This window comes from Anopheles funestus, chromosome 2RL, assembly GCF_943734845.2.
Source record: "Anopheles funestus chromosome 2RL, idAnoFuneDA-416_04, whole genome shotgun sequence".
Lineage (NCBI taxonomy): Eukaryota > Metazoa > Arthropoda > Insecta > Diptera > Culicidae > Anopheles > Anopheles funestus.
In genome coordinates, this window is record NC_064598.1 from 62,902,036 (window position 1) to 62,924,342 (window position 22,307).

A 22,307-nucleotide genomic window follows, 5' to 3' on the forward strand; every position below is an offset into this window, starting at 1 on the left:
ACGGTACAATCTTTATTCAAGAATGAAAACAACATTAGCACATTTCTTAATTTATCTACTTATCACCCTAATTGCAGTGCAGATAGTGCAAATACTATCTAATTTATTTGCACATTTGATAAGCCTTGATTTTGAATGTACGCTTTTCAAATGTACAATGTTCAACCTCCAACTGACTTAATTTTGTAGACATTTTTCTTAATAAAAATAATAAAGACATTTTATATAAATTCTTTACGTAGTTTTCAAGATCTTCTCAGCCATTAAATAAGTAATTAACAGTTTTGAAAAATTCAAACAAGCTGACGAAACGTCGTCTGTTGCATTTAAATCGTTACAACTCGGGTTAACTGGAGCACCCGGACATCCCGACTCTCCGAGGCATGTCCTTAAGTATGCCAAAACAACCCAACACTCACAACGTTGCCAGTCGGCAGGGTATAAAAACGGACTAAACATTCCAGGATACATTCAGTATTAGTGCCAACGTGAACCCACACGGAAGGGTCCTAAAAGAAGCACGTGTTCGGTGGTACTAACGTCCATGTTTTTTTTTTGTTTTTCGTTTCGTGTTGATCCACCGTTTAACCTGGGATCCTGGCCATCTCCAACACCAACGAAGTGAATTCGTGAATATGTGGTCGTGTTTTTTCGTGTTTCGTGGCGTCCGATGGGATTTGTTCTAGGGGTCGTTGTGGGTGGTGTATGGAAAAGTGGTATGCGATTCCATAGCGATAATGCAAACGGCTGTGATGTCTGAGGGGTTAGGTTGGGAAATTATTTGCGCTTGGTTTTGTGTCGGAAAGTACCGGAAATAACGACACAGACAAAATAGCCGAACAACATGTGCTTTCGTGTCCGCGCACAAACCTGGGGAGGGTCGCTGCGATAGTAGGCATTATAGTAGGTGTAGTTGCAATAGTGATGATGATGATAGTAGGAGCGGCAACGGTTTCTGGCCATAGTGGCAAAGTGAATTTTCGTGTGGAATTCGAGCGTGTCCTCCAGCGTGTTCGGGAATTGGTGGTTGTTTGCTTAGTTTTGCTTCGATGCTTAGCTGCTTAGTGTGTGGAATGCGGACACCGATTACGCTCTGGCTACAACTACTATCCTTTTCTGTTCCGTTACAATCTCCCGATCCAGCCAAAGCCAACGGGACGGCAGGTGCCCGCCCGAGTATAACACCCCGGTGATGTTCTAGTGCTGTATTGATTGTAGACGAAGTTGTTGATTGTGTTTGACTGGGCGAAACCAAAGTGCAGGAGGAAGTAAGAAGAAGGGCAAGTACGGCGGTATCGACGGCGGAATGGAAGCTACAACTGCCAGCTAGTTGAACTGCCAACCCACATTGGCCCGCAAACCGAGCCAAACTAGACCAGCTGAGCCGCCATCCTTTTGGAATGCTTCCGTAAGAGCTTCGGCACTACTAGGGCAATGAGGTTTGATCCGTGGGGAAGACACCGAGGACAGAGACGTCGCGGTGTGATCGTCAATTTTTGGCGGAATGACACAGTTCCATGCAGAGCACCAGCGCCACGAGTGATTGAAGCTCACGAATATCTGTAGTCCGTCGAACAAAATTACCCGGCCCCGGGTTACCTGCTTTGTGCACAGTCCTTACAGTTCAATGGAAGGCTCCGAAGCAGGAAGAACTGTGCCATCTTCTGTAGCTTGAGCAACGTGGTCTCAACAAAAAAAAGAAGAAAAAACCCTGTCGGCACCAGCATGAGCATGGAAGATGAACTGAATAGCTGTAGCAGCAGTGATAGTGGTTCGAGCAACGGCTGCCGAATCAGCTGCAGTACTAGTAATAGTGAAACTGGCCGTACCAGCATCAGTAGTAGCAGCGGCAGCAGTAGTGGCGAGAGTACACCTGCCGCTACCAGTGACAGTGATAAGACCAGTGATAACAGCAGCAGTAGTTTGTGTAGTGAAAACGATAAGGATACCGAGAGTGATACGGAAGGGAAAGGTTCCAGCCGTTCTGGTGGGCAGAAAAATGGCACAACCACAAAAGGTGAAACGTCGGCCCTCGGCGATCGGGCCACTAGTGCCGCAGGCGACATCGATAAGGATACTGCAGGTGGCGGCGTTGGTAGACCGGCAACAACAGCCACCATCGGCAAAGTTATCGAGGGCAATTTGGGGCCGCTGACAGCGACAGTGAAATTTATCAACCCGTACAAAAACAACTGGATCAATGCGGACCGTTTGAATGAGCTGCGGAAAAAGGTACAGGACGCGACCAAGCACCATCGGGTGTTTCTCCTACGTGGTTCCTTCCACACCGTCCGACGGGCACTGGTGGAGCGTGGCTGGGTAGAAAAGTTGGACGGGTTCCGCGTGAAAGCCCAAGCGTCCACGTCCTCTTCCGGCTTCATATTAGAGGATCTGGTTTCCCAGCTTCCGGAGCGGAAACCGGGCGAATCACGCAAAAATCACATCGCCAAATGTGAACGCAGCATTATGTCACGCTTTCTGGAACACACGCCGATCGATTTCCTCTGGACGGCACGCCGCGAGAAGGCGGACTGGTTGGATTTGACGAAAAACTCGTCGCTGATCATCAATCGCTTCGCCAAAGCGCCGTTCACTACGAAGGAAGGCCTCTGCTCGGCGCTGCACGATTTCCATTGGTTCTACGAGGAGGGCATGTCCGAGACCTACTTTCCCCGATGCTACAACGTCTGGAATCCGGAGGAACTGAACGAGTTCGTCGACAATTTCCGGCTGACGGCGTCGATGGGTCTGCTCAAGTGGCTCATTGAACGGCATGCGACCGAGGAAGGTCTCGATGCCATCATCGCAGACGATGGTAACGTGCCGAGCACGTGCATTACCTTTGCACTGACGCGCTGCAAGGAGTACCTCGACTACTGCCTGCACAACGACATCGACATCGAGGAGGACACCAAGGTGTGGGACCACGATTGGGACGTCTTTCTTACGCACCACTACCTGCTAACGCACGAGGACAACCGAATACAGCTGCTGAAGGAGGAGCGCGATACGGACGCGATCGATAACTATCTGGCGGAGGCGAAATCGGTGCTGGAACAGATCAAGAGCTACTGGCCACAGTACGCACTGGACGGGTATCTAAACATTTGGATCGTGAAACCGGGCAATAAGTGCCGCGGTCGTGGCATCCATCTTATGAACAACATCAAGCAAATCATTGCCATGGTAAATCCGCCGATTGTCAGCAAAACGCGATACGTTATACAAAAGTACATCGGTAAGTTTCGCACTGTAGCCTTTCGCCCCGACACTCAACAGTGGCAGTGAAGGAATGCAAATTCTCAAACACCAGCCACGATAGTGTTGGTGTGCCGTGCTTTGGCATGCATATTTTGGGGTTGCTTCCTCCGCTAAAGGGGAAGTTTTCAAATGGGTTTGCTTCGTGCACAGGACACGCATAATTATTCCTGCCCGAGTGAGTTGGTAGTAGAGTATTTCATAAACCTTATGCTAGGGACTATGTTTTTTACCATAGAAACAATGGTTTCGATTCCAGCTGTTTCACCTGCAAACCTTTTGGGGTGTTTGTGTAGTCGTAGGGGGCAAATGCTGCGCTATGCAATTTTTCATTCCTGTGCACTCGTCGCTCAGTTTTCGATTGGCCAAAGAAAAATGTAGTTTTGTCGAAAAGCAGCTAGCTGATAGCAGCAACTCTGTGCAGTGCAGTGTTTTAGAATAAAAAAGTTCGCTAATAGTATCGAAAATAGTTTAAGCATCTAACCGACCAAAGCAAAGCAAAGTTTATGTACTCAGCCTTTAGTTTGCTGAAGGGGAGCTTTCCGTGTTCCGGATAACCATTAGGACTATTTAATACCCTTTTTAGGATACAATTTCAATTGCTTTGCATTGCGTGGGATACGCTGATCTTTCCATTTCAGAGCGTCCACTCATTATTCACAACACAAAGTTCGACATTCGGCAGTGGTTTATGATCACCAGCGTACAGCCGCTCAACATATGGTTCTACAAGGAAAGCTACCTACGCTTCAGCTCCCAGCAGTACAATCTCATGAATTACCATGAATCGGTGCACCTCACAAACCATGCCATACAGAAAAAGTACCACAATGCGGTACGGGACGAGCGGTTACCGCACGAAAATATGTGGGACTGCCACACGTTCCAGGCATACCTACGACAGATCGACAAATATGAGATGTGGTCCGAGCGCATCTACCCCGGAATGCAAAAGGCAATCATCGGCTCCCTGTTGGCGTGCCAGGACAACATGGACCGGCGGCCGAACACGTTCGAGCTGTATGGTGCAGATTTTATGATAACGGAAGATTTCTATCCCTGGCTGATCGAGATCAACTCGAGTCCGGATCTAGCACCCAGCACAAGCGTCACGGCACGGCTCTGTCCTCAGTGTGTCGAAGATACGATTCGAGGTAAGTAATCGGATGTGGCGATCGCTCTGAAACTGGATGATCGATTGATGTGGAATGCTTTCTGTCTGTCTGTCTGTCTGTCTACAATGCAGTGGTGATCGATCGACGCACCGATTCTAACGCTCTCACGGGTTCGTTCGAGCTGATCTACAAACAGGTCATACCGAAAACGCCTGCCTACATGGGGCTTAATTTGCAGCTCCGTGGACATCGTATCACACCAAAGAGCTCCATCAAGAAGGACCGTATGCGAATGCTTCCCCTGAAACCGGTTCAGAACGTGCTGCAGGTGTCCCGGCTGGCAACTTCAGCGGCCGCTGCTTCCGTGGTAAAGCAAACCGCGTCACCGGTCATAATGGATTTGATCGAGTGTATGCAGTTCCGTGACGGTAAACCCGACGATGATATGCCGCGCCATCAGCATGGGCTGGTGCGGGGAGCATGCGGTGTTACCTCAGCCACCCTCTACAAGCGTTCCAACTTTTCGCACAAAAGCCCCAATCTACGCTACGACTTTGAGAAGAAGAAATCATACATCATCTCCAAAACGGGCGAACTGTTCCGCCGTAATGGGGCCGGTGGCACTGGTTCCAAATATCTGACCGATGGTGATACTTACATCGATAGTGTGGAAGCTTGGGAACGGGCCACGACTAGCTTCTTCCAGCATAATTTCTCCAACACGCTCAGTTCACTCACTGTTAGCAACGGCAGTAGCAATAACGGTAGAGAACGAATCGGGTCGGAATTATCGGATGAAGGACAATCTCGCCCAGCTCCCGCGGTGTCTAGTGCTGTAGGATCGGGTAACGGCAACTCTTCCTGTGGGACAAACAAGTGTACGATCAAGATAACGGATTGCGATGAATGCAGCAGCCAATCGAATTCTGATTCCGAAAAGCGTACCACTAGTGTGGAAAATTTGTCCACTACAAACACTCTTCACGCCAGCCATGCACCGTCGAATGGTTTTCCGGCAGCTATCCGTTACAGTACGCGGCATACCGGTGGTCGTATGACGACCTCGAACAATTTCTACACACTTGGATTTAGCTTACGCACGAAACCTCCGAAATCGGTCGGTTCGAGAACGGGCAATAAACTGCATCACGCACAATCAGCCGAGGACCTGCCAGCATCGTTAGCCGGGGAACGTTCGTCCACAATGCTGCACCCTGGTAACGTTTCGTCATCGTTACACCACCGTACCAACACGGTCGGAGCGACGGAATCTTCGACCGGACCAACTGGCGGCACATCTGGAGCTTTCTAGCAGCCGTGGAACACCGCCGCCCGTTGCTGGGGCGGAAAGAACGGTGATGAATTTTCTCAGCTACTGCTAAGGTCCAGCTTTGCACCGTACACCGGCAAATCCTCAGCCAACCTTATCCCGCCTATCTATAGTTCCTCTTGCTCCACAAGCTCCTCCACTTCCATGCCATCAGTCAACGCTTCCTTCCCGTGCAGTTCGTTGCAATCCCAATGGCACTCGCGCTGCAATCTCCCCATCACACGGGGCCACTGCTTTATGGGCAGCAGCTCTAGCAGTACCCATGGTTACGGCATCAGCAAAGCAACAACCACTTCTTCCACTGCTATAAGCAACAGCATGAACAACAGCAACAGCAGCAACAGCAGCTATCATAACAGTACTGTAAAAAGTAGTAAACACAGCGCAGCAACCCACGCCACACGTTTCCACGAAACGCTTTTCCGTGTACCTCTGGTGAAAATTCAAGGTTCTTCCTTACTTAAACCAAATTGTTTTGTGTTTCAGTAGATTCTAGTGTACGTTTTACTCGGTGTATAAGTGTTTTATCCTGATATCCTGGCCAGCAGCAGCAACAGCAACAGCACCACCAACAGCAGCGGTAGTAGCAGCTGTTACTCCCAAGTACGGAAAGGATATTTAAATCTTTGTTGTCTCTCCCGGGCGTCAGAGATCCCTGGATAAACGATTGTTGTTGTGCGCAAGAGATACAATATTTTAAGTCCCTTCCCTAGCCTCTAGTTTAGCTAATTATAACAAACGCGTCTGATAGTCTACGACCTGCGTCTGCGGCGCTACCAACATATTGATAGGTGTCCGTCAGGTGTTGAATAGTTTCGGTTGAACAAAATAGATAAATGAAATGCATTTAAAAATCAAATTTGTTACCAGTGATGTATGGGACTGTGATCCCGGTGTTGACTTAGCAGACATAACGCTAGAACTGGGCGAGATCGATTATGGCAGACAGCTAGATCACCGATTCGAGCATGCACCAGTTCATCTTACCAAGCGCTTTCTCAGCGGTTTGCCAGCAGTGGAACCGCTGCCGTCTAATTCTCACCGTACTTCTCCGCCTGTTAGCGTTGGCGATGATCGTACATTATCACCACTCTCGCGCCCATTCCCAAATCCTAAGGCAAACCAACACGTGCACACATTCCCCCGTATGACTCCACGGTTGCATGCCCTGGAGGATGACGATGACTCAAACCGTACGCCAAAGCATAAGTTTTTTCGCAACTATAGTTTCGATTTTCTTAAGCAAAAGCAACTGAAAGCGAAAATTGCATCGGCAGTGGAAAAGAAACACATCTTTTCCATTGTTGGCCACTACCCGGCGCTGCGGAAGGCACTCAAAACGCGCCACTGGCTTGAGAAGCAAACGTTCCGGAGTGTCCTGCTGCGTGAGCTGTCGCACCACGCACTGTTGCAAAAAGCATCCAACGGCAACGAGTACGAAGAAGCGCTTGTGTCCAAGTACCTGAAGTCCTACCTGCCGTACTTCATCTGGCAGCATCGGAATATGCGTGATTGCAAACAGGATCGATTCTATGCGCCATATCGCAGTCGGATTCACTACGAGCGACCGTATGATTTTGCTGTGAAGGAGAACTTAATCCGGTTGATCAACGCCTCCCATTGGCACCAGGAGGAAGGTTTTGCTGAGCTGGACTATCCGCGCACCTATCTGCTCGATACGGAAGATATCATTACCAAGTTCCAGGAGGATTATCAGCTTACGATTGTGAGCAGCTTTCTGTACCACATGTCCAAACATTTGGAATATTCGTTCGATGATGAAGGCACGCTGCCCACGGATGTGCTGACGATAGCGATGAAGTATCTGCGCTACTATCTTGGCTGCGCGCAGCACGAGGATATCGATCACGAAGAGTTCTGTGAACCGTTGCTAACACCCGAAAATCGGCACGAGATGGAGCAGATACTGGCTGGCGAGGCACAGTTCGGCAGTATCCCGGGATATGAGGTGTTATCGTTGGTGGCACAGGTGAAAAAGCTGGTGCACGAGGCGGCAAAGATTTTCCCGGACATGAAAATCGATGGCATACGGAACATGTGGATACTGAAGCCAGGCAATCGGTGCAGGGGACTAGGTATAATGATCTTCAACGATGATCGTAAGCTGTTGGAGCATGTGGACAGCAACCCGGATGTGAAGTACGTGGCACAGAAATATATCGGTAAGTTAAACCAGTTCCTGTATTAAGACATCCCTAATGTTAATGTAAGTAAATAACGTTAATTCTATTACATAATGTTGATAAGAGCAAGCTCCGTAATGATTTATTATAGTTAAACATATTGTAATCAGCTGAAGTCAGAAATTGACGACCGTGCACTAAGCGATAAAATTTAGTTCCTTTTCTAGCTCGTTTTACTGTCGACCAAGAACTCACGAAACGATCAAAAAGTATTTCATCGTTGTCGACTCACTTTAACTACTGCTTTTCAAAGTATTTTCCCCGTTCATTTCCCTAATTGCTTTCCGTTCCCGTTCTGACGGGATGGGGAAAAGCAGCGTGGACTGATTTCATTACCTGATTATCCTGCTTTTCCGGTGGCAGGGTACTAATTCGCTATCCCGTTTAAGCAATAGTTCGTTCCCACAATCGATCAGATTTTAGCTTCAATTCGGAAACGAGCTTTAGCTTACTTCCCTGTTGTCACAACACAATACGTGGAGCAGTTAGGGTAGCATCAACGGTCTATAGGGAAAACATAAAGCATCGTAATTCCTGTCTTTGTTACATGAAATCGACTAAATATGATGCCCGTTTGGAAACCTAGTTTTAAGCGTTTTTGGAACCTGTTACAGGTTGCATACGTATGGTAATGCTCATTGTTTAGTCTAAATAGGTTAAGCGGATCGATCGGTTGGGCTATTATTAAATCTGTAAACATTCATATTCTTTTCGAAAACTTCAAATGGCTAACGGACAACAACGGCAGGCAACATTTGAAATTCGTTTTGAAAATAATTAAACTAGTTTAATGCTAATAACGCACAATAGCATAATCCACTGGGTGATGGGTCGTTTATTGAAAATTTGCTCAATTAACTCATATCCTGATAGGAAACTTATAATCAAGCAGATAGTGCGCAAAACAGAAGGACCCGGAAAAGCGTGAATCGGCGGATTGAGGGGTAAGAGCTGAAGAAAGTAAAATGGGGCCACTAACAGACTACACTTTGCATTCCCAAACACTGCCTTGGTAACGGATCAGGTTCGCATAATGTTGGCACATCCACCCTTTCCCCCTAGACCTAACGGTAGATGGTTGGGGGGTTGTGTATGCAAAACAGAATAGGCTCTCCCCGTTTTTTTTTTTTTTGCTACGTCTTCAGAAGTTTGCTTCATTTCACCCACGCAAAGCAAAGATAATGCGATAATGTCAAACAGCTACACGTAGCTACAAGGGAACCGAAGCGTTGCTGATAATTGTACCATCTATTGTTTTCTTCTGTTTGTTCTGTGTTTGTGGGTTTGTGCTACTGCTGCTCCTATCTTTCGCTGTAGAATCATTATTTCACCGTGACTCATCGTACACCGGGAAAAGCTGCATTCTGTTTTGACCTCGCACTTTAGATTTATTTTTGTGATTGTTGAAGGTGAAAAACACGGAGAAATAAATGCATTTGCCCTTGAGCTTTGCTACACAACGAGGTGTTGGATAAGGCGGCAAGAAGTGCAATTAGCGGCGAATGATTTCTTAATGGACGCATGTGCTTCTATAGACTCGTTTCTAGTGATATTCAAATATTTGTCGTTGAAGATTATCTCGTTGGATTTGATCCCAACGACAAACATTATACGGATAGGATTGCATTGAATTTTGAATCCGGATTTGCTACCCCTAAACCACATGGCGGCCGCCAACTTGCTTTGTTTTTAAAAGCCATCTGATCATTTGGGTTTTTATTCTTGTCGCATTTAAACAAATACTTGTTTAATATACTCTGTTCAATCTGTTGCCACGTGTTAAGTTTTCCATATGATGTATAGAGTTTTATTGCACTCTCTTATCGTTATGTTGCGACAGGTGTTCCAAACATGCTATTCGTAAGGGATGGAACGTAAATATTCACCCACATTGCTGTGTGCTTTTGTTTGGGCACTAGCACCGGTTACCGCAGTGTCCTTTTTAGTCGTGAGGTGTGACGCCGATGCACAACATCTGTGTCGTTAGCGACAGAATGTTAGGCTTCCTCATGCAAATGCAATCCAACAATAGCTTTCGACACTCGGGCGAAAATTGAATACTTTTCAATAACTAGGCCATTTCGAGGCACGGTATCGTAGTTAAGTATCGAAACCTTCGCAAGAGCTCCACGTGCAAGCAGGTCAGGGATGGTAGTAAGTAGTGGGATGGTTCGTCTTTTCCCTACCCATCGCACTGAATTACGATAGTAAAATCAACTACAAAACGATCGATGTGCGTTACGTCGAGGGTTCGGTGGTGGTGCGCGTTCAAAGTTAGTTGAAGCTTGTCCTGTCTTCCGGTGGTAACCTGCAGCCAGAAAACACTTCCCGGGACATTTCCAGGTGAAGGTCGCCTGTTCGATCCAACAGGTACTACCACGGAAGAAAAGTAATCTAGATGGGGATGAGATATTTTTGCGATCCTCTATAAAAGCTTTAGCATAAGTACAGTGTATCGCCACCGGGAAAGAAGTCTTTATTTTATGCGAAAGCTTGCTATATCCTCGCTCCTATTGTTTTTTTTTCTGTGGTGTAAGTTGAAAAACGATATCGCGATTCCGTGATTTGATTGGATAATTGGCCTCATTTCTCGCACAGAAGGATGAGCCGAGGCGTTAAACATAGAAGCTTTTGATTGAACAACAGTGGTTGGGCGTAATAAATGAGGGCAAACCAATCGCTTTTGATTGTGGAAGGCGTTATATTCATTTTTACATAGTAATCTGTTCGGAATCAATGTTTAGATTGCTACTCGTTCATAGATAGCATAACTTTATTTAAAATTTAGCCTGGCAAAGAAATGAAAATGCATTAGCATAAAGCTGCTTTAATTTTCTTTTATCAGATTGTTAATTATCACCCGTTTTGATTTATGCTCTATATTGTTTATTTGATTTCGGTCGTTTTTTATTTCCAAGTATTACTGAACACTAGTGTTGGGTGAGTCTGATTCAAATTCGCGACTCTGAATGAATCTTTGAATTGATTGAATGACTCCAAATCTATATTCCAAAGATTCATAATTCTTCACAGATTTTTGGGGCACCAGGTTGGTGTATGTGGTAGCGGCGCCGGTCAAACTGAACAGAAGCGGGTATCAAAACCACAAAGGAAAAAAATTGTTTGGAAACAATATTCAATTCAATCGGTCTTCACAATTGAATGCTTGCAGTACTTGGAATATGTAATTTTCTGTTGTGGAACAACAAATGGTCTTGGTTCGCCATTTCAGACCTTGCTTCAGAACATTTTTTCTGAAACAAAACAATTAAAAATTTCTTCGAGATTTATGAATCTGTAATCCTGAATCTTTTGGAAATCGACTCTTGATTTGAATGATTCTAGACTGAGGATTCATATGAATGATTCTTTTCAGGAGATTCATTAAGCACACTTTTTTAAACCATAGATGTGGTCATCTTCATATTTCAGTAGTAAAATATGATTGTTGCATTTGCTTCCGAGATTCGTTATTTATTTCTGCTTTCAGAACGTCCGTTGTTGATACACTGCACCAAGTTCGACATTCGTCAGTACTTTCTCATCACCTACACGAACAATGTGCTTAAGGTGTGGATGTACAAGAACTGCTATTTGCGATTTAGCTCACGACAGTTCAATCTAGACGACTTCAGCGAGTCAATCCATCTGACGAACTATTCCATCCAAAAGAACTACGCCAAAGAGGTCCGCGAAGGAGCCGACGCTCTGCCCGCCAGTAACATGTGGTCGCTCAAGCGCTTTCAGGAGCATCTGCAGTCGTTAGACAAGGGTTTCTACTGGGAACGTAAGATATATCCGGACATGAAGAAGAACATCCTCGCAATTGTCTGTGCCAGCCTCGATGGGATGAAGATGGAGCGTAATATGTTTGAGTTGTACGGGGCAGATTTCATGGTGACGGAAAATTTTCGCACAATGCTCATCGAGATCAACACCAGCCCAGATCTTTCATCCTCGACGGATGTAACGTCTATCATTTGTCCTGCCGTGCAGGAAGATCTTGTAAAAGGTATAGCAATTTGAGGCACAGATATCTTGCGAGAAGTGAAAAATCTAATTTGAACTGTTTATGGTTTTGTTGCAGTTGTAATTGACAATACGAAGGACAAACGAGCAGGCACAGGTCAATTCGAATTGATACATTCACTCGAGATACCGCGCGTGGCGCCTTACGGTTATGGCTTAACCGTTGATGGACGGTCGATGCAGTCGAAACATCGCTCTAAAAGCCCATTATCACCGATAAACTCATCTACAGGTCCGACCGTCTCCTCTACCGCTACATCAACACCGAAAAGAGTATCGGCAACATCAGCAGCAGCAGCAGCAGCCACAACAACAATATCGACCGTGATTAATACCGGAAGTACGAAATATACACGCTACAATGCCAGTAGCTCGGAATCCTCGAGCAGGGGAAGTAAAACATCGCTCACGAGCGTTATTTTGGATCGACCGCGTACGACGCTGAAGTGAGCGAACGCGCGTGCCTTTTGTGCTGCCAGGATGGGCCCCCAACTGTTCCCATCTTCTTTTTTTTCTTTATAGCAAAATAGTTAATCAAGCCGAAACCAACCAAAAACTGTATACTTTCGTATGACATAGCTATATTTCTAAATACATTTTATGTCGTTATCAAAGGTTAATGTTTTGTTTTCGCTTGTTTGGAGTTGTTTTAATCCGCTTTAGATAATGAGCACGGATAGTGCCTTAATTTTCTGGGCCAGCATCGTGTGGAATGTGTTCTATTTATTCCGGCAAACAGTGGGACACCACCGGAGTTGGTTAGAAGCAACAGCAATTTTCTAACTTTAACACGATACTGTCTCACGCGCGGTGGGTTTTGGCTGGTATTTTTTTCCTTTTGTTTAGTCTCTTTGGGAAGCTTTGCGTATCTGCAATAGAGGTAGCATGTCCCAGAGCAATGATAATCATAAATAATTAGGCAAAACTTACACCGTTCTACAGTGCAAACTTACAGGGCACCTCGATGGAAAGCTATACCTATTACTGCCTCACTTCGGATGAAATAGTTACGAAAAGGGCAAGGATAGTGATGTTGAAGCTCGCTTGCACCGTACGGTGGACAGTTTGTCGATAACGGTAAGCTATTGCTAAGGTGGAATGGAGTAGACCAGGGGCTACTATCAGTCAATCGGTCGGGTCGGTTTGAGGACGCATTCGCAATGGTAAGCAAAAACCCAACCGGAAAACATAAGCGACCCAGCCACGGCCTTCTGTAGACAAAGTTTTCGGAAGTAGTTGTCGAAAGTTGGGCGAGGTAAATTAACTTCCTTAGACGGAATTAGAGCAACCGCGACCAACTTTGTGTGGTGCACAACCAAAACCGAGGTAATGGGCGAAAGCTTTCAAGTTTGTACTGTATATAGGTAACAGTCTAAAAATACGTTTAGTTGGCATCTGTGTTTGACGATTTTGCCATCAAGTTCATTGGCCGTAAAAAAGATTATTGTTGATAAACAAGGGTTGAGGTTGTTCCCGTTGATCGCAAGTTATTTGTTTTTCTCACCTCAAACCTTAACTCGAAGTTATGAGTTTTAGTTAATTAGGTTACATTTAGTACCGAACTACCCTTTTACCCAAGAATCGTTTTGTATTATTGTGTAATTTCTAAATTTCATACAGTTTGTTAAATGAATAATGTATATTCGATAAATTTCTTTCAATTTAAACTTTTGTTAATAACTATCCTATCTTTTTTTTAGTAAATGAGGGGAAAACCTTTCTCCGAAGTTTATTATTTGATTCATGTTATTCTGTTTCACTGCTCGAAATTTCCATAATGCGCGTCATTATTGCCTTGCAAAAGATTGCGATCGATTCGATAGGGTCTGTACAAATTCTTTCTTTTGTATTGTTTAAACTAGAGTTTAATGCATTTGTCTTGATAAAAAACGGTTTCAAACCAAGACACAGTAATAAAAAAAATACAGCACATAAAAATTCATGTTCATGCCGTTCAAAGTGTTATACCGAATTTGTCAGCAAACACGAAGAAAAACATTCAACAAATATTACATTCAATGTTGGTTAAGCTCAGTTGCCCACAGACAAACAACTAATGCCAACAAATAAAAAAAACATGTTTTTTCTACAAATAGTTACAACACATGGCAACACAGACCAATAGCTCAATAAAAGGTGAATAAAAAGTGATCGTTTAAAAATTGGAAGAAATCACCTTTCGCGATACGCGATTTTATCCATATTTTTTTTAAACACTTTTTTATCGCACATACTATTTTGTGTGCGGTACAGTGTGTTCTACATGTTCTGCAAAGTAGAACAGAAACCTGTTTATTTAGCAGAGTCTACAAAAAAATGCACGCACATTCAGAAAATGATTATCACTTTCGTCATTACCTGAAAAACGGCATTAATGCAAGAACTGACCGTCGGACTGTGTGATCAACGTACATTTTATAAACCAGTCAAGAACAAGCATAATTCAGTAGATCATAATTAGTGAAAGAAGAATAATATCGCAACAGTGATTCCTTTGGAACAAGGAACGTTAGATACATTTCCCCCGATGTGAAACTGGTAGCTATTGCTGCCAATGCTTACGTTAGGTTTAAGGATTGCCTAAATGACTTGCTTTCAAAGACATCCTAGCAAAATTCTTACATTCTACTGCTTACATGGGATGATGACACACAGTGGAAAGTGAAAACGTAGCGCCATAGAAAACAGAGGAAACAGGAAGGATTGTGAACGGGTTTGTGGGCGGGAAGATTTTTGTTTTCCTTAAACCCCGTGAAAGATATGATGGATGGTTACGGAGCAACTAACCATTGACACTCGCGATCACGACACTTTTATCCACTCATTTACGATACACCCGGTTTCAATGAGAATGACAGTTTGGGTCTCGAATTGTTCTTGCCCAGGATCATCTTTTGTTCTTCTTTGATGCGTTTCTCTTGCTCTTTGCGCATCTTTTGACGCTCTTCGTCCATCTTTCTTTGCTCTTCGATAATCGCAAGACGATCTTCGGCCTGGAAGAAGAGGAAAATACACAAGTGTTAGAAATGTGTTTACGCTACGTTTGGGCCATATCTATACTTACCAACTTTCGCTGTGCCTCCTCTATTTTGCGATTATTCTCAGCGAGAATATTCTCGAGTTCCTGGCGCTTTTTAAGCTCTTCCTCCTATAAGAACAGAAAACACGATTAGAACTACCATCGAGGGTATGGGACACTGCACCCAGCACAACGGGTTTGCGCCGGGTGCGCATATCCGACTACACCGACGCCGATAACGTCAAGGAAGGTTGTGCGACAAGAAAACGAAAGATTGCCTTTGAGAGCCATTTCAGAGAAGCCTCGTTCTTTTTCTTTGCTCCAGTCGACGGCGACGGCACGAACTAACACACTGGTGCCGCTAACCAGCGGGAAGATAAACGAGCGACCAGTGTGTCGAGTGTGAGCGGGGGAGTAGTAGGATGATAGGATAAAACAAATGGCAACACATTGCCGCGATTGTTGTCCTCGCGCACACACGCTGCCTTTTTCACATACAGTACAACCCAGAGTACTGATTCCGGATCGAACGATTAGAATTAGAAACGTAAATATCACAGCTTACAAACATACAGAACAAAAACAAAACATCATCATCAGTCAGGTGTTGTGTTGTTTCAGTACGAAGAAATCATACTTCTGTTTGCGTGCATGGTCTATCTGTACAATCACATAAGGGTCTTACAGTATATCACATCGCTACCTGCCGTACTTCGGATTACGCGAGCATGTACATCTCACTGAGCTCATAAATCAAGTTCCGATTTGATGTTTCACTCTCTATTGAAGCGAATTCAAGTAACTAAACTAATAACGTCAACTGTTCTGTTGTGCAGAGAGAAGAACAAAATAATAAACATACTTTGCCGCATTATCAATTCGCAACTCAATAGACAAGTTTTTGTTTTAACCGGCACCATCAGCACTAACAAATCACACCAAATAAAAAAAAACAATCCAGCATCATTTTATCCGTGTCTGCTCCTTCGGTATCGTTCATTCATGGATGCATTTGGTACAGAATTTTGTATTACGTTATAACCTGCTATCCGTTAAAGCTAACACACACACACAACTTGTGGACAACTCAAGCCCACGGAAAGTTTCATCTGACTTAACTATCACGCGGTGAGTTAAAAAATTGTAATGAAATCGTAAGATGAACGCCCTTCGAATCGTGTGTTTTTTTGTAATTATTTTTAACTTACGCACTTGCATGGCCACTGTTGCCTCTTGATTCCTTGGCATCGCACACCATCCTGTTAAAGCTCTTCTTTTTCTCCTTCACCTTCAAATCAAAACTCTTTTTTTCAACCTGCTCCTGTGGTATAATTCCTGTGTGGTTCGATCAACTTTGACAAACGGAAGTACAGCAACATGGGTAAGGTGATTGTTGGGGTTTTTAATTCACATTTTTTGCACATCACGGTGAGTGATACAACCGTTGGTACTGACATTATTTTGTTGTTGTTGCTTTATTTTGTTATACAAACACATTACCACGATCGTGTGACTGATCGCGCGGGGTAAGTATTGAACCATGAAAAAAAGGTAAATTTTCCAAAGAAATTTCGATATGGTTTGAAAAAGAATTTGCCAAACCAAATATCAAACGCTTTCGTTCACAACCATTACAGCAACATCAGAGGTTAGACAGCAACATTAGAGGATCTTGTTTCCCCATTTTTTGTTGCTTAAAAAGGGGGTCTCTTAAACATGGGCCATGGGAATGGTAAGACATTCTATACATCATATTAACCAAATCGAGAATGATCAGTGTACTATATCAGTCCGCAACCTCGCTTGAGTTGGGGAGAAAATACAAGGGGTTTCTCATACACGTGGAAATAAGGTTTTTTTTTCTTAAATGCGACAAGATAAAGAAATCCGCTAAAAGGCAAACTATTTGAGGGAAAAAACTGAAGAGAGATCTGAATTAAAAGCTAGTGGTATTAGAAAAGGAAATCTTAAATTCAAAGAAAACAAACGATAAAATCCATTTCATAGCTATCAATTGAAGGATGTCCTGCAGTAGCTGGGGAGCAAAAGTAAAGTGGTACACAAAACGTAATCATAAATTATCCGGATGTATCCTTTAAAAAACTGCCACCATCGGGAGGCTGCTAAATACTAAATGTATGGATAGACATTGGCAAAACGAATGCCAAGTTTAGATGAAGTGAAAACCAACTACATCAAGAACGGGGCCACCAACAGCTAAGGATGTGCACGGTACGGGAAAGTCAGTACCATACATTTCGGCGCCCATTCTTCACAAAGCTTCACACGATAGCGGTTATCGTAAGCAAAGAAAAACATCCGGTAAGATCTTATGGACGGAATGCTTACCTCACGCCGTCGCTCCTCTTCCCGTGCCTGCTCCCTGCGCTTTTCCAGCTCGAGCATCATCTCCTGCTCCATCTGTTTCTTGGCAGCTTCAACGCGCCGCTGCACCTCCATCTCGATTTCATCTTTTCGCTTTTCTAACTCTTCTTCGACACGTTTCTTGACTAACAGCTCTATCCGTTTTGCTGCTTCCTCTTCGATCATCTAAAATATTGAGATAGAGGAATAGTAAAAATATTGGCGGTATACCTCCTTTGCAGCATGCTCATCATTTGTTCATGCCACTGCTGTTACCTTTTGTTCGGCTTCCTTCTGCCTTCTCTGGCGTTCCATTTCGGCTAAACGTTCTACCTCCGTTAGCTTCCGGCTACGGGAGCTCTTTTTGTGATGATGCCGGGAGCCACTGTTTGATCCATCGCTGCTACTGTCGGAGGATTCGGATAGCGATCGTTTCCTGCATACGCGCCCCACGCACAGCGTACATATTGCCATGAACATGAACCACAAGAAATCAAAGGGAGTGGTAGTGCGGATGCGTACGGTTACCGAAACGGAACCGCAAGCGGATGGGGGAGAGGCCGGAATTTAACAGGCACAGAAAAGAGAAAGAAAAATGACCATAACATACCATCAGTACAATGAATCGAGGCTAAAAAATTTCCGTAGGCGGATATGAGTGATATGTTTATATATATACACACAGACAGGACTACGGAAAACAATTATTCTTAGCAGATGAGCTTCAACAACGTAAAGTAAACAGAGGGTTTTAACTTAAGCTAGATAACAAACCGATTTCTGTAAGCTAGAACATTCTCTAGCCGGCAAGGTGTTCTCTAACGTTGCTGGTGCTAGCCATATCGATGATATCATTCATATCGCTTCCCAGAATCACACCAGACTGTACATCATTCGCACTCTATTCTGGGTCACCGTCAATTCGTTCAGTTCAGTGATTGCATTTGTAGTATATCTTAACATTTCTTCAGCGTAAAAATGTGCTTGTTATGGTAATTACATACGCTTGATGGAGGAGGAAGTTTGGAATTCAAATACGGTCAATATATGTATTCCCTTGTGAAGCTGAACGTTTCGTTGCACTATCGCGTTCGGTGCGGCACCGGCGTTGTTATCCATCGTCAAATAGCTATATATGTGTTCCGGCTTGCAGCTCCTGCAATATTTCTGGTTCACCGTTGCCCTGCGGTGGGAAACAATGTTCTGGACGGCCAGGATAGGAGTGAGTGATTTATGACCTGCGGAATAGAACGAAAAATCGATTCCCAATTTTGCATCGGAGCGGGAAAAGATTTTACGTTCCCACTTAGAAGAAGCAATCTATTCGAGTGGAAAGTTGTTTTTAATGTGTAGTCAGAGTCTCGTTTGGCAAACATAGCTGCCGGATCAAAGCGATCAGCACACGGATGACAGTAGGCATGGTAGAAGCGGTCATGGGATGAAGATGAAAGGGGAAGTGGTGCAGCTTCGGGTGGTAGCGAAGGATAAGAAGGTACGGTTAAGGAACGCGACCACGTTGAATGCGGCGTCGCGTAATCTGGAACGTAATCAAGCGTATTGTGGCCACCGGCCACTGACAGACTGCGGGCACTGTGTTTCCGCACGGCAATATTACCTGGATTTTGAGCTGCGTTCTCTGTATTTATCGTAACTGCTGCGGTGATGATGGGACGACGAGCGAGATTTGCTTCGTTTGCGGTGCTTGCTTTTGTGCTTTTTGGGCGACCGACTGCGCGACCGCGAGCGACCCATGGTTGGAAGAACGAAACTTGGCCGGTTGCAATGTGCGGAAAATTCCGCAAAAATTATCAAAAATCGATTTTACGACTCGCAATTGGATGCGAAAAATGTACACACACCCAAAGCTTCGTGCAACTTGATGGAAGTGAAAAACTGCCAGGTCGGATCATGTACACACGTTGCCAGCTTTAGAACAGACAGTTAAAATTTTTGACATTGATTGCAAAATCAGCGGCTGCGTACGTTTGTTTTGCCTTCGTAAACTTCATACACAAATATAATTAACTCGATTGTTTGATTTGTACACGTTTTTTTTATTATAAATTATAGAATCATTCACATAATTGTGTTATTTTGATTTCTTTAACCACTAAAGGCACATTTCTTTATTGGGAGCGATTGAAGGAAACAGCACATTCAAAATCATCCGAAGTGATAAACATGAGCCCTCTGGTGGATTTTTCAGTAAACATTTAAATTGCCTTTTTCGCCCAACGTGTCGGATAGCATTTGATTGTACCGTTTGGTTATAACCAAAAAGGCGGGTAACGTAAATTTGCTTGCAGTTTTAAATTACGTTTTTCAATTGCACTGAATCATCACTTCTGCATTACTTCTTTTGCAAGAGTATTTATATTTACTCACTAATATAACAAACATCAATAGGGCGAGCCTGTTTTGATTGTAGTAAATGGCGCCGCTTCCGCACGACAGGACCAGATACCAAATCCCATGCGGACCAGGACGACAAGAACTGACTATCTTAATTACGTGGTGAAAATAAGTCTAGTAAGTCAGAAATGGCCAGAATGATCATAGAGATCGTTAACCGTAATATCTACGATCAAATTTACCCCCTCAAGTCTACGACTCGGGTATGCCATACATTTTGTATGGCGAATGGATCTTTTTCGTCTTAAAACTGTAATAACTCAGGCTATATTGAATATTAAATTTTTTAATTTCGTACACAGCTACATACATTCGTTTTCTTTGTTTTGGCAAATAATTGAATTTTTTCTGACTTATTTGTTATTGTTTTTTTCGATTTTTTCTAAATGACAACCACGATTAAAACACAATACACAAATTTTATTTTTATTTTATTTTATTACATGATTACGGCTTTTGCCGTATTGTCAGCCACAGAGGGCTGAAGTAATTACAATTTTCGCAAATTTACACAAAATTTACACAAATATGTTGGAAATTTTTCTTTTGTATTAGCGAAAGTTAGCGATTCACTTCATCGTATTCCTAAGGTATTATTGCTTTGGGCTTTATGAAGCATTTAAAAAAAAAGTTAATAAAACACTCATTTTTACCATTTCTCACTAGTTTATGTTATGGCTTTTAACCCCAGCGAGAAAAGTCATCAAAATTCGCTCGAAACTACAAACTTCACAAGCTACAGAATAGGGTGAAACGGAAATCGCAAACAGCAAATGGAAAAAAATCGAAATAAAATAAATGAACACACCAGTTGGATGATTTTCCAAATCACTATCATCAGTCGTCGTGCTAGATAGTTTCTAATTCGAATCAATGATCGAAAAGCCCACCCCCTCGTTCCATGGCGGGCGGCCGGAACGGGCGCGACTGGATATCGATCTAGTGAAATTTCCTACCAATCAAAAGCCACACGCCCCTCGCCCAGACAAAGCTCGCGGGCGTCCTTGCGCAGCGGCCGACTCCGCAGCGTGCCACAAAGGTACGTCCGTATGCGCAACAGTTTGAGGTTGTGGCCGGCAGTAATTAATAGATGAGGTAGTGCTTTTCTGCTCTAATCCCGCTGTCAAATTTCTTGTTGCCGCTTCGTCTCATCACTAACCGAGCTGTTTTCCTTTTATCATTCTCCATCTAACTCTCCTTCCCAGTCCTTCCCGCACCGAACACCAATGTCCAATTGCTGGTTCGCCATGTAAACGGATTTCGGATCTTTGCGCTTTGGCGGTCTGGCAACGATCACATATCGCGATCGTCGATCATCGGCATGGGGTTTTTGATGCGATAATTTCAATTTGTCGGTACCGCAAACCGATTGTATAGGTGGAGAAAATGGTGCTTAGCAGGGCCGCCAAGTGAGCGAACTGGATGTTCGTTCATGCTGGCCCGACGACCAGAAAACTTACAGAATTGATTGGAAGGTGTGATGCTTTAACACATATCGCCGCACGTCCGTTTGTACACGGGATGTAGTCTACGCGTTCGTGTCTAGTTGCTTCTAAATATTGGTTAGTGTTAGTAGTTAAATAAATCAGTTATGCAGGAGGTTGTTAAAGGAATTTTATATTATTTCATTTAAAATCACCTGATCATAGTGGATAGAGGAGCAGGCAGTAAATGTCCTAAAAATACAACTTTAACTTAGGTAATTGACACCTAATTTTGAAAATAAATTATAAATATTGGTTACTTTTATGTTGTCTACTTTCAACACAAAATTGTAAATTATTTATAACAAGAGGGCTGCCCTTGCTTGAATCCATAATTTGCACCATTCGGGTGTAATAGTCTTGTGACACAATCTTGGAGCACAATTTGTACAGTTATTTATGATTCATTGTAAAAAATACCAATAATTCACCTAAGCTGTTAAGACAACGCCGAAAAGCTCCATAAAGAAGCGAAATCGAATAAACTCAATTGACAGCAAAAGAAAACCACTGTTAATGCACTCGGACAGTCAAACAGTGCAGCATTAACTTTTAGTGATTGCAAAGTTATGCATTCAATCGCCTTTCTGCGAACGACTCCTTCTAACCGCTTTCGTTTTTCGGCCCATCTGTCCCCGAGGAATGGAGAGACACCATTCAGGTTTGTTTTCATTTTACATACTACGGTCCAGCATCGATAGTGTCATGCGAATCGAATCAATCCACCTGCCTCGGACCCACCAGATTGACTTCACTTGACTGCCGAGGTCGAACCGGAATCGGCCCAAAAATTGGAAGGGAAAGGCAGGTTTCGAACGGCACAAAAACGTCTTCCCGGCCCGGCGGGAAGCACACACCAGGCGGGAAATGATGAACGAAAAAAGCTTTGCAAAATCTCCTTGAAGAAGACCCAGGCAGAAGCGAAGGTGAGCGATCGTGACAAAGTAAGTAAACCACCCGGGGGAAACCCGCGCTTCAGCCGACAGTACAGACATCCAACTGTTTGTCACGTTGAATTAATACCCACGGCGAAGGTGATAAATTATGCCCCGAAACTCGACGTGTGGTTTGTTTCCATCATCATCATCATCA

At 43.9% G+C, this 22,307-nt stretch overlaps 3 protein-coding genes across 4 annotated transcripts; 2 read left to right on the forward strand and 1 right to left on the reverse strand.

The window, feature by feature from the left end:
• The first annotated feature begins 492 nt into the window (after positions 1-492).
• Positions 493-6,305, forward strand: LOC125766110 (tubulin glycylase 3A). Of its 2 annotated transcripts, none has more exons than XM_049431750.1 (4): positions 493-3,238; positions 3,900-4,412; positions 4,505-5,728; positions 6,193-6,305. In XM_049431750.1, the coding sequence occupies exons 1-3, from the start codon at positions 1,726-1,728 to the stop codon at positions 5,683-5,685; spliced, it is 3,207 nt and encodes a 1,068-aa protein (XP_049287707.1). In that variant the 5' UTR covers positions 493-1,725; the 3' UTR covers positions 5,686-5,728; positions 6,193-6,305. The 2 variants fall into 2 exon arrangements, with proteins under 2 accessions (XP_049287707.1, XP_049287708.1); XM_049431751.1 differs by lacking the exon at positions 6,193-6,305 and having other exon boundaries at positions 493-716; positions 1,144-3,238; positions 4,505-5,687.
• On the forward strand, positions 5,732-12,556 carry LOC125766118 (tubulin glycylase 3B). Its single transcript, XM_049431788.1, has 3 exons — positions 5,732-7,886; positions 11,398-11,919; positions 11,995-12,556. Exons 1-3 carry the CDS (start codon positions 6,545-6,547, stop codon positions 12,384-12,386), a joined length of 2,256 nt encoding a protein of 751 aa, XP_049287745.1. The 5' UTR covers positions 5,732-6,544; the 3' UTR covers positions 12,387-12,556.
• Positions 12,557-13,597: 1,041 nt separating this feature from the next.
• LOC125766154 (UPF0430 protein CG31712) lies at positions 13,598-19,231 on the reverse strand. The gene is made up of 5 exons (XM_049431849.1): positions 18,935-19,231; positions 17,596-17,755; positions 17,305-17,505; positions 15,001-15,084; positions 13,598-14,929 (listed from the first exon to the last, which is right to left on the reverse strand). The coding sequence occupies exons 1-5, from the start codon at positions 19,069-19,071 to the stop codon at positions 14,762-14,764; spliced, it is 750 nt and encodes a 249-aa protein (XP_049287806.1). The 5' UTR covers positions 19,072-19,231; the 3' UTR covers positions 13,598-14,761.
• Between the last annotated feature and the right edge of the window lie 3,076 nt (positions 19,232-22,307).

Excerpts from the sequence above, each read along its gene's own strand:
- LOC125766110 (XM_049431750.1), top strand. The coding sequence starts at position 1,726 with ATGAGCATGGAAGATGAACTGAATAGCTGTAGCAGCAGTGATAGTGGT. Across the intron at positions 3,239-3,899 it reads CGTTATACAAAAGTACATCG|AGCGTCCACTCATTATTCAC; the intron begins GTAAGTTTCGCA and ends TTTCCATTTCAG. Across the intron at positions 4,413-4,504 it reads TGTCGAAGATACGATTCGAG|TGGTGATCGATCGACGCACC; the intron begins GTAAGTAATCGG and ends TCTACAATGCAG.
- LOC125766118 (XM_049431788.1), top strand. The coding sequence starts at position 6,545 with ATGCATTTAAAAATCAAATTTGTTACCAGTGATGTATGGGACTGTGAT. Across the intron at positions 7,887-11,397 it reads CGTGGCACAGAAATATATCG|AACGTCCGTTGTTGATACAC; the intron begins GTAAGTTAAACC and ends TTCTGCTTTCAG. Across the intron at positions 11,920-11,994 it reads GCAGGAAGATCTTGTAAAAG|TTGTAATTGACAATACGAAG; the intron begins GTATAGCAATTT and ends GTTTTGTTGCAG.
- LOC125766154 (XM_049431849.1), bottom strand. The coding sequence starts at position 19,071 with ATGGGTCGCTCGCGGTCGCGCAGTCGGTCGCCCAAAAAGCACAAAAGC. Across the intron at positions 17,756-18,934 it reads GAACGCAGCTCAAAATCCAG|GAAACGATCGCTATCCGAAT; the intron begins GTAATATTGCCG and ends GCGCGTATGCAG. Across the intron at positions 17,506-17,595 it reads AGAAGGAAGCCGAACAAAAG|ATGATCGAAGAGGAAGCAGC; the intron begins GTAACAGCAGTG and ends TCAATATTTTAG.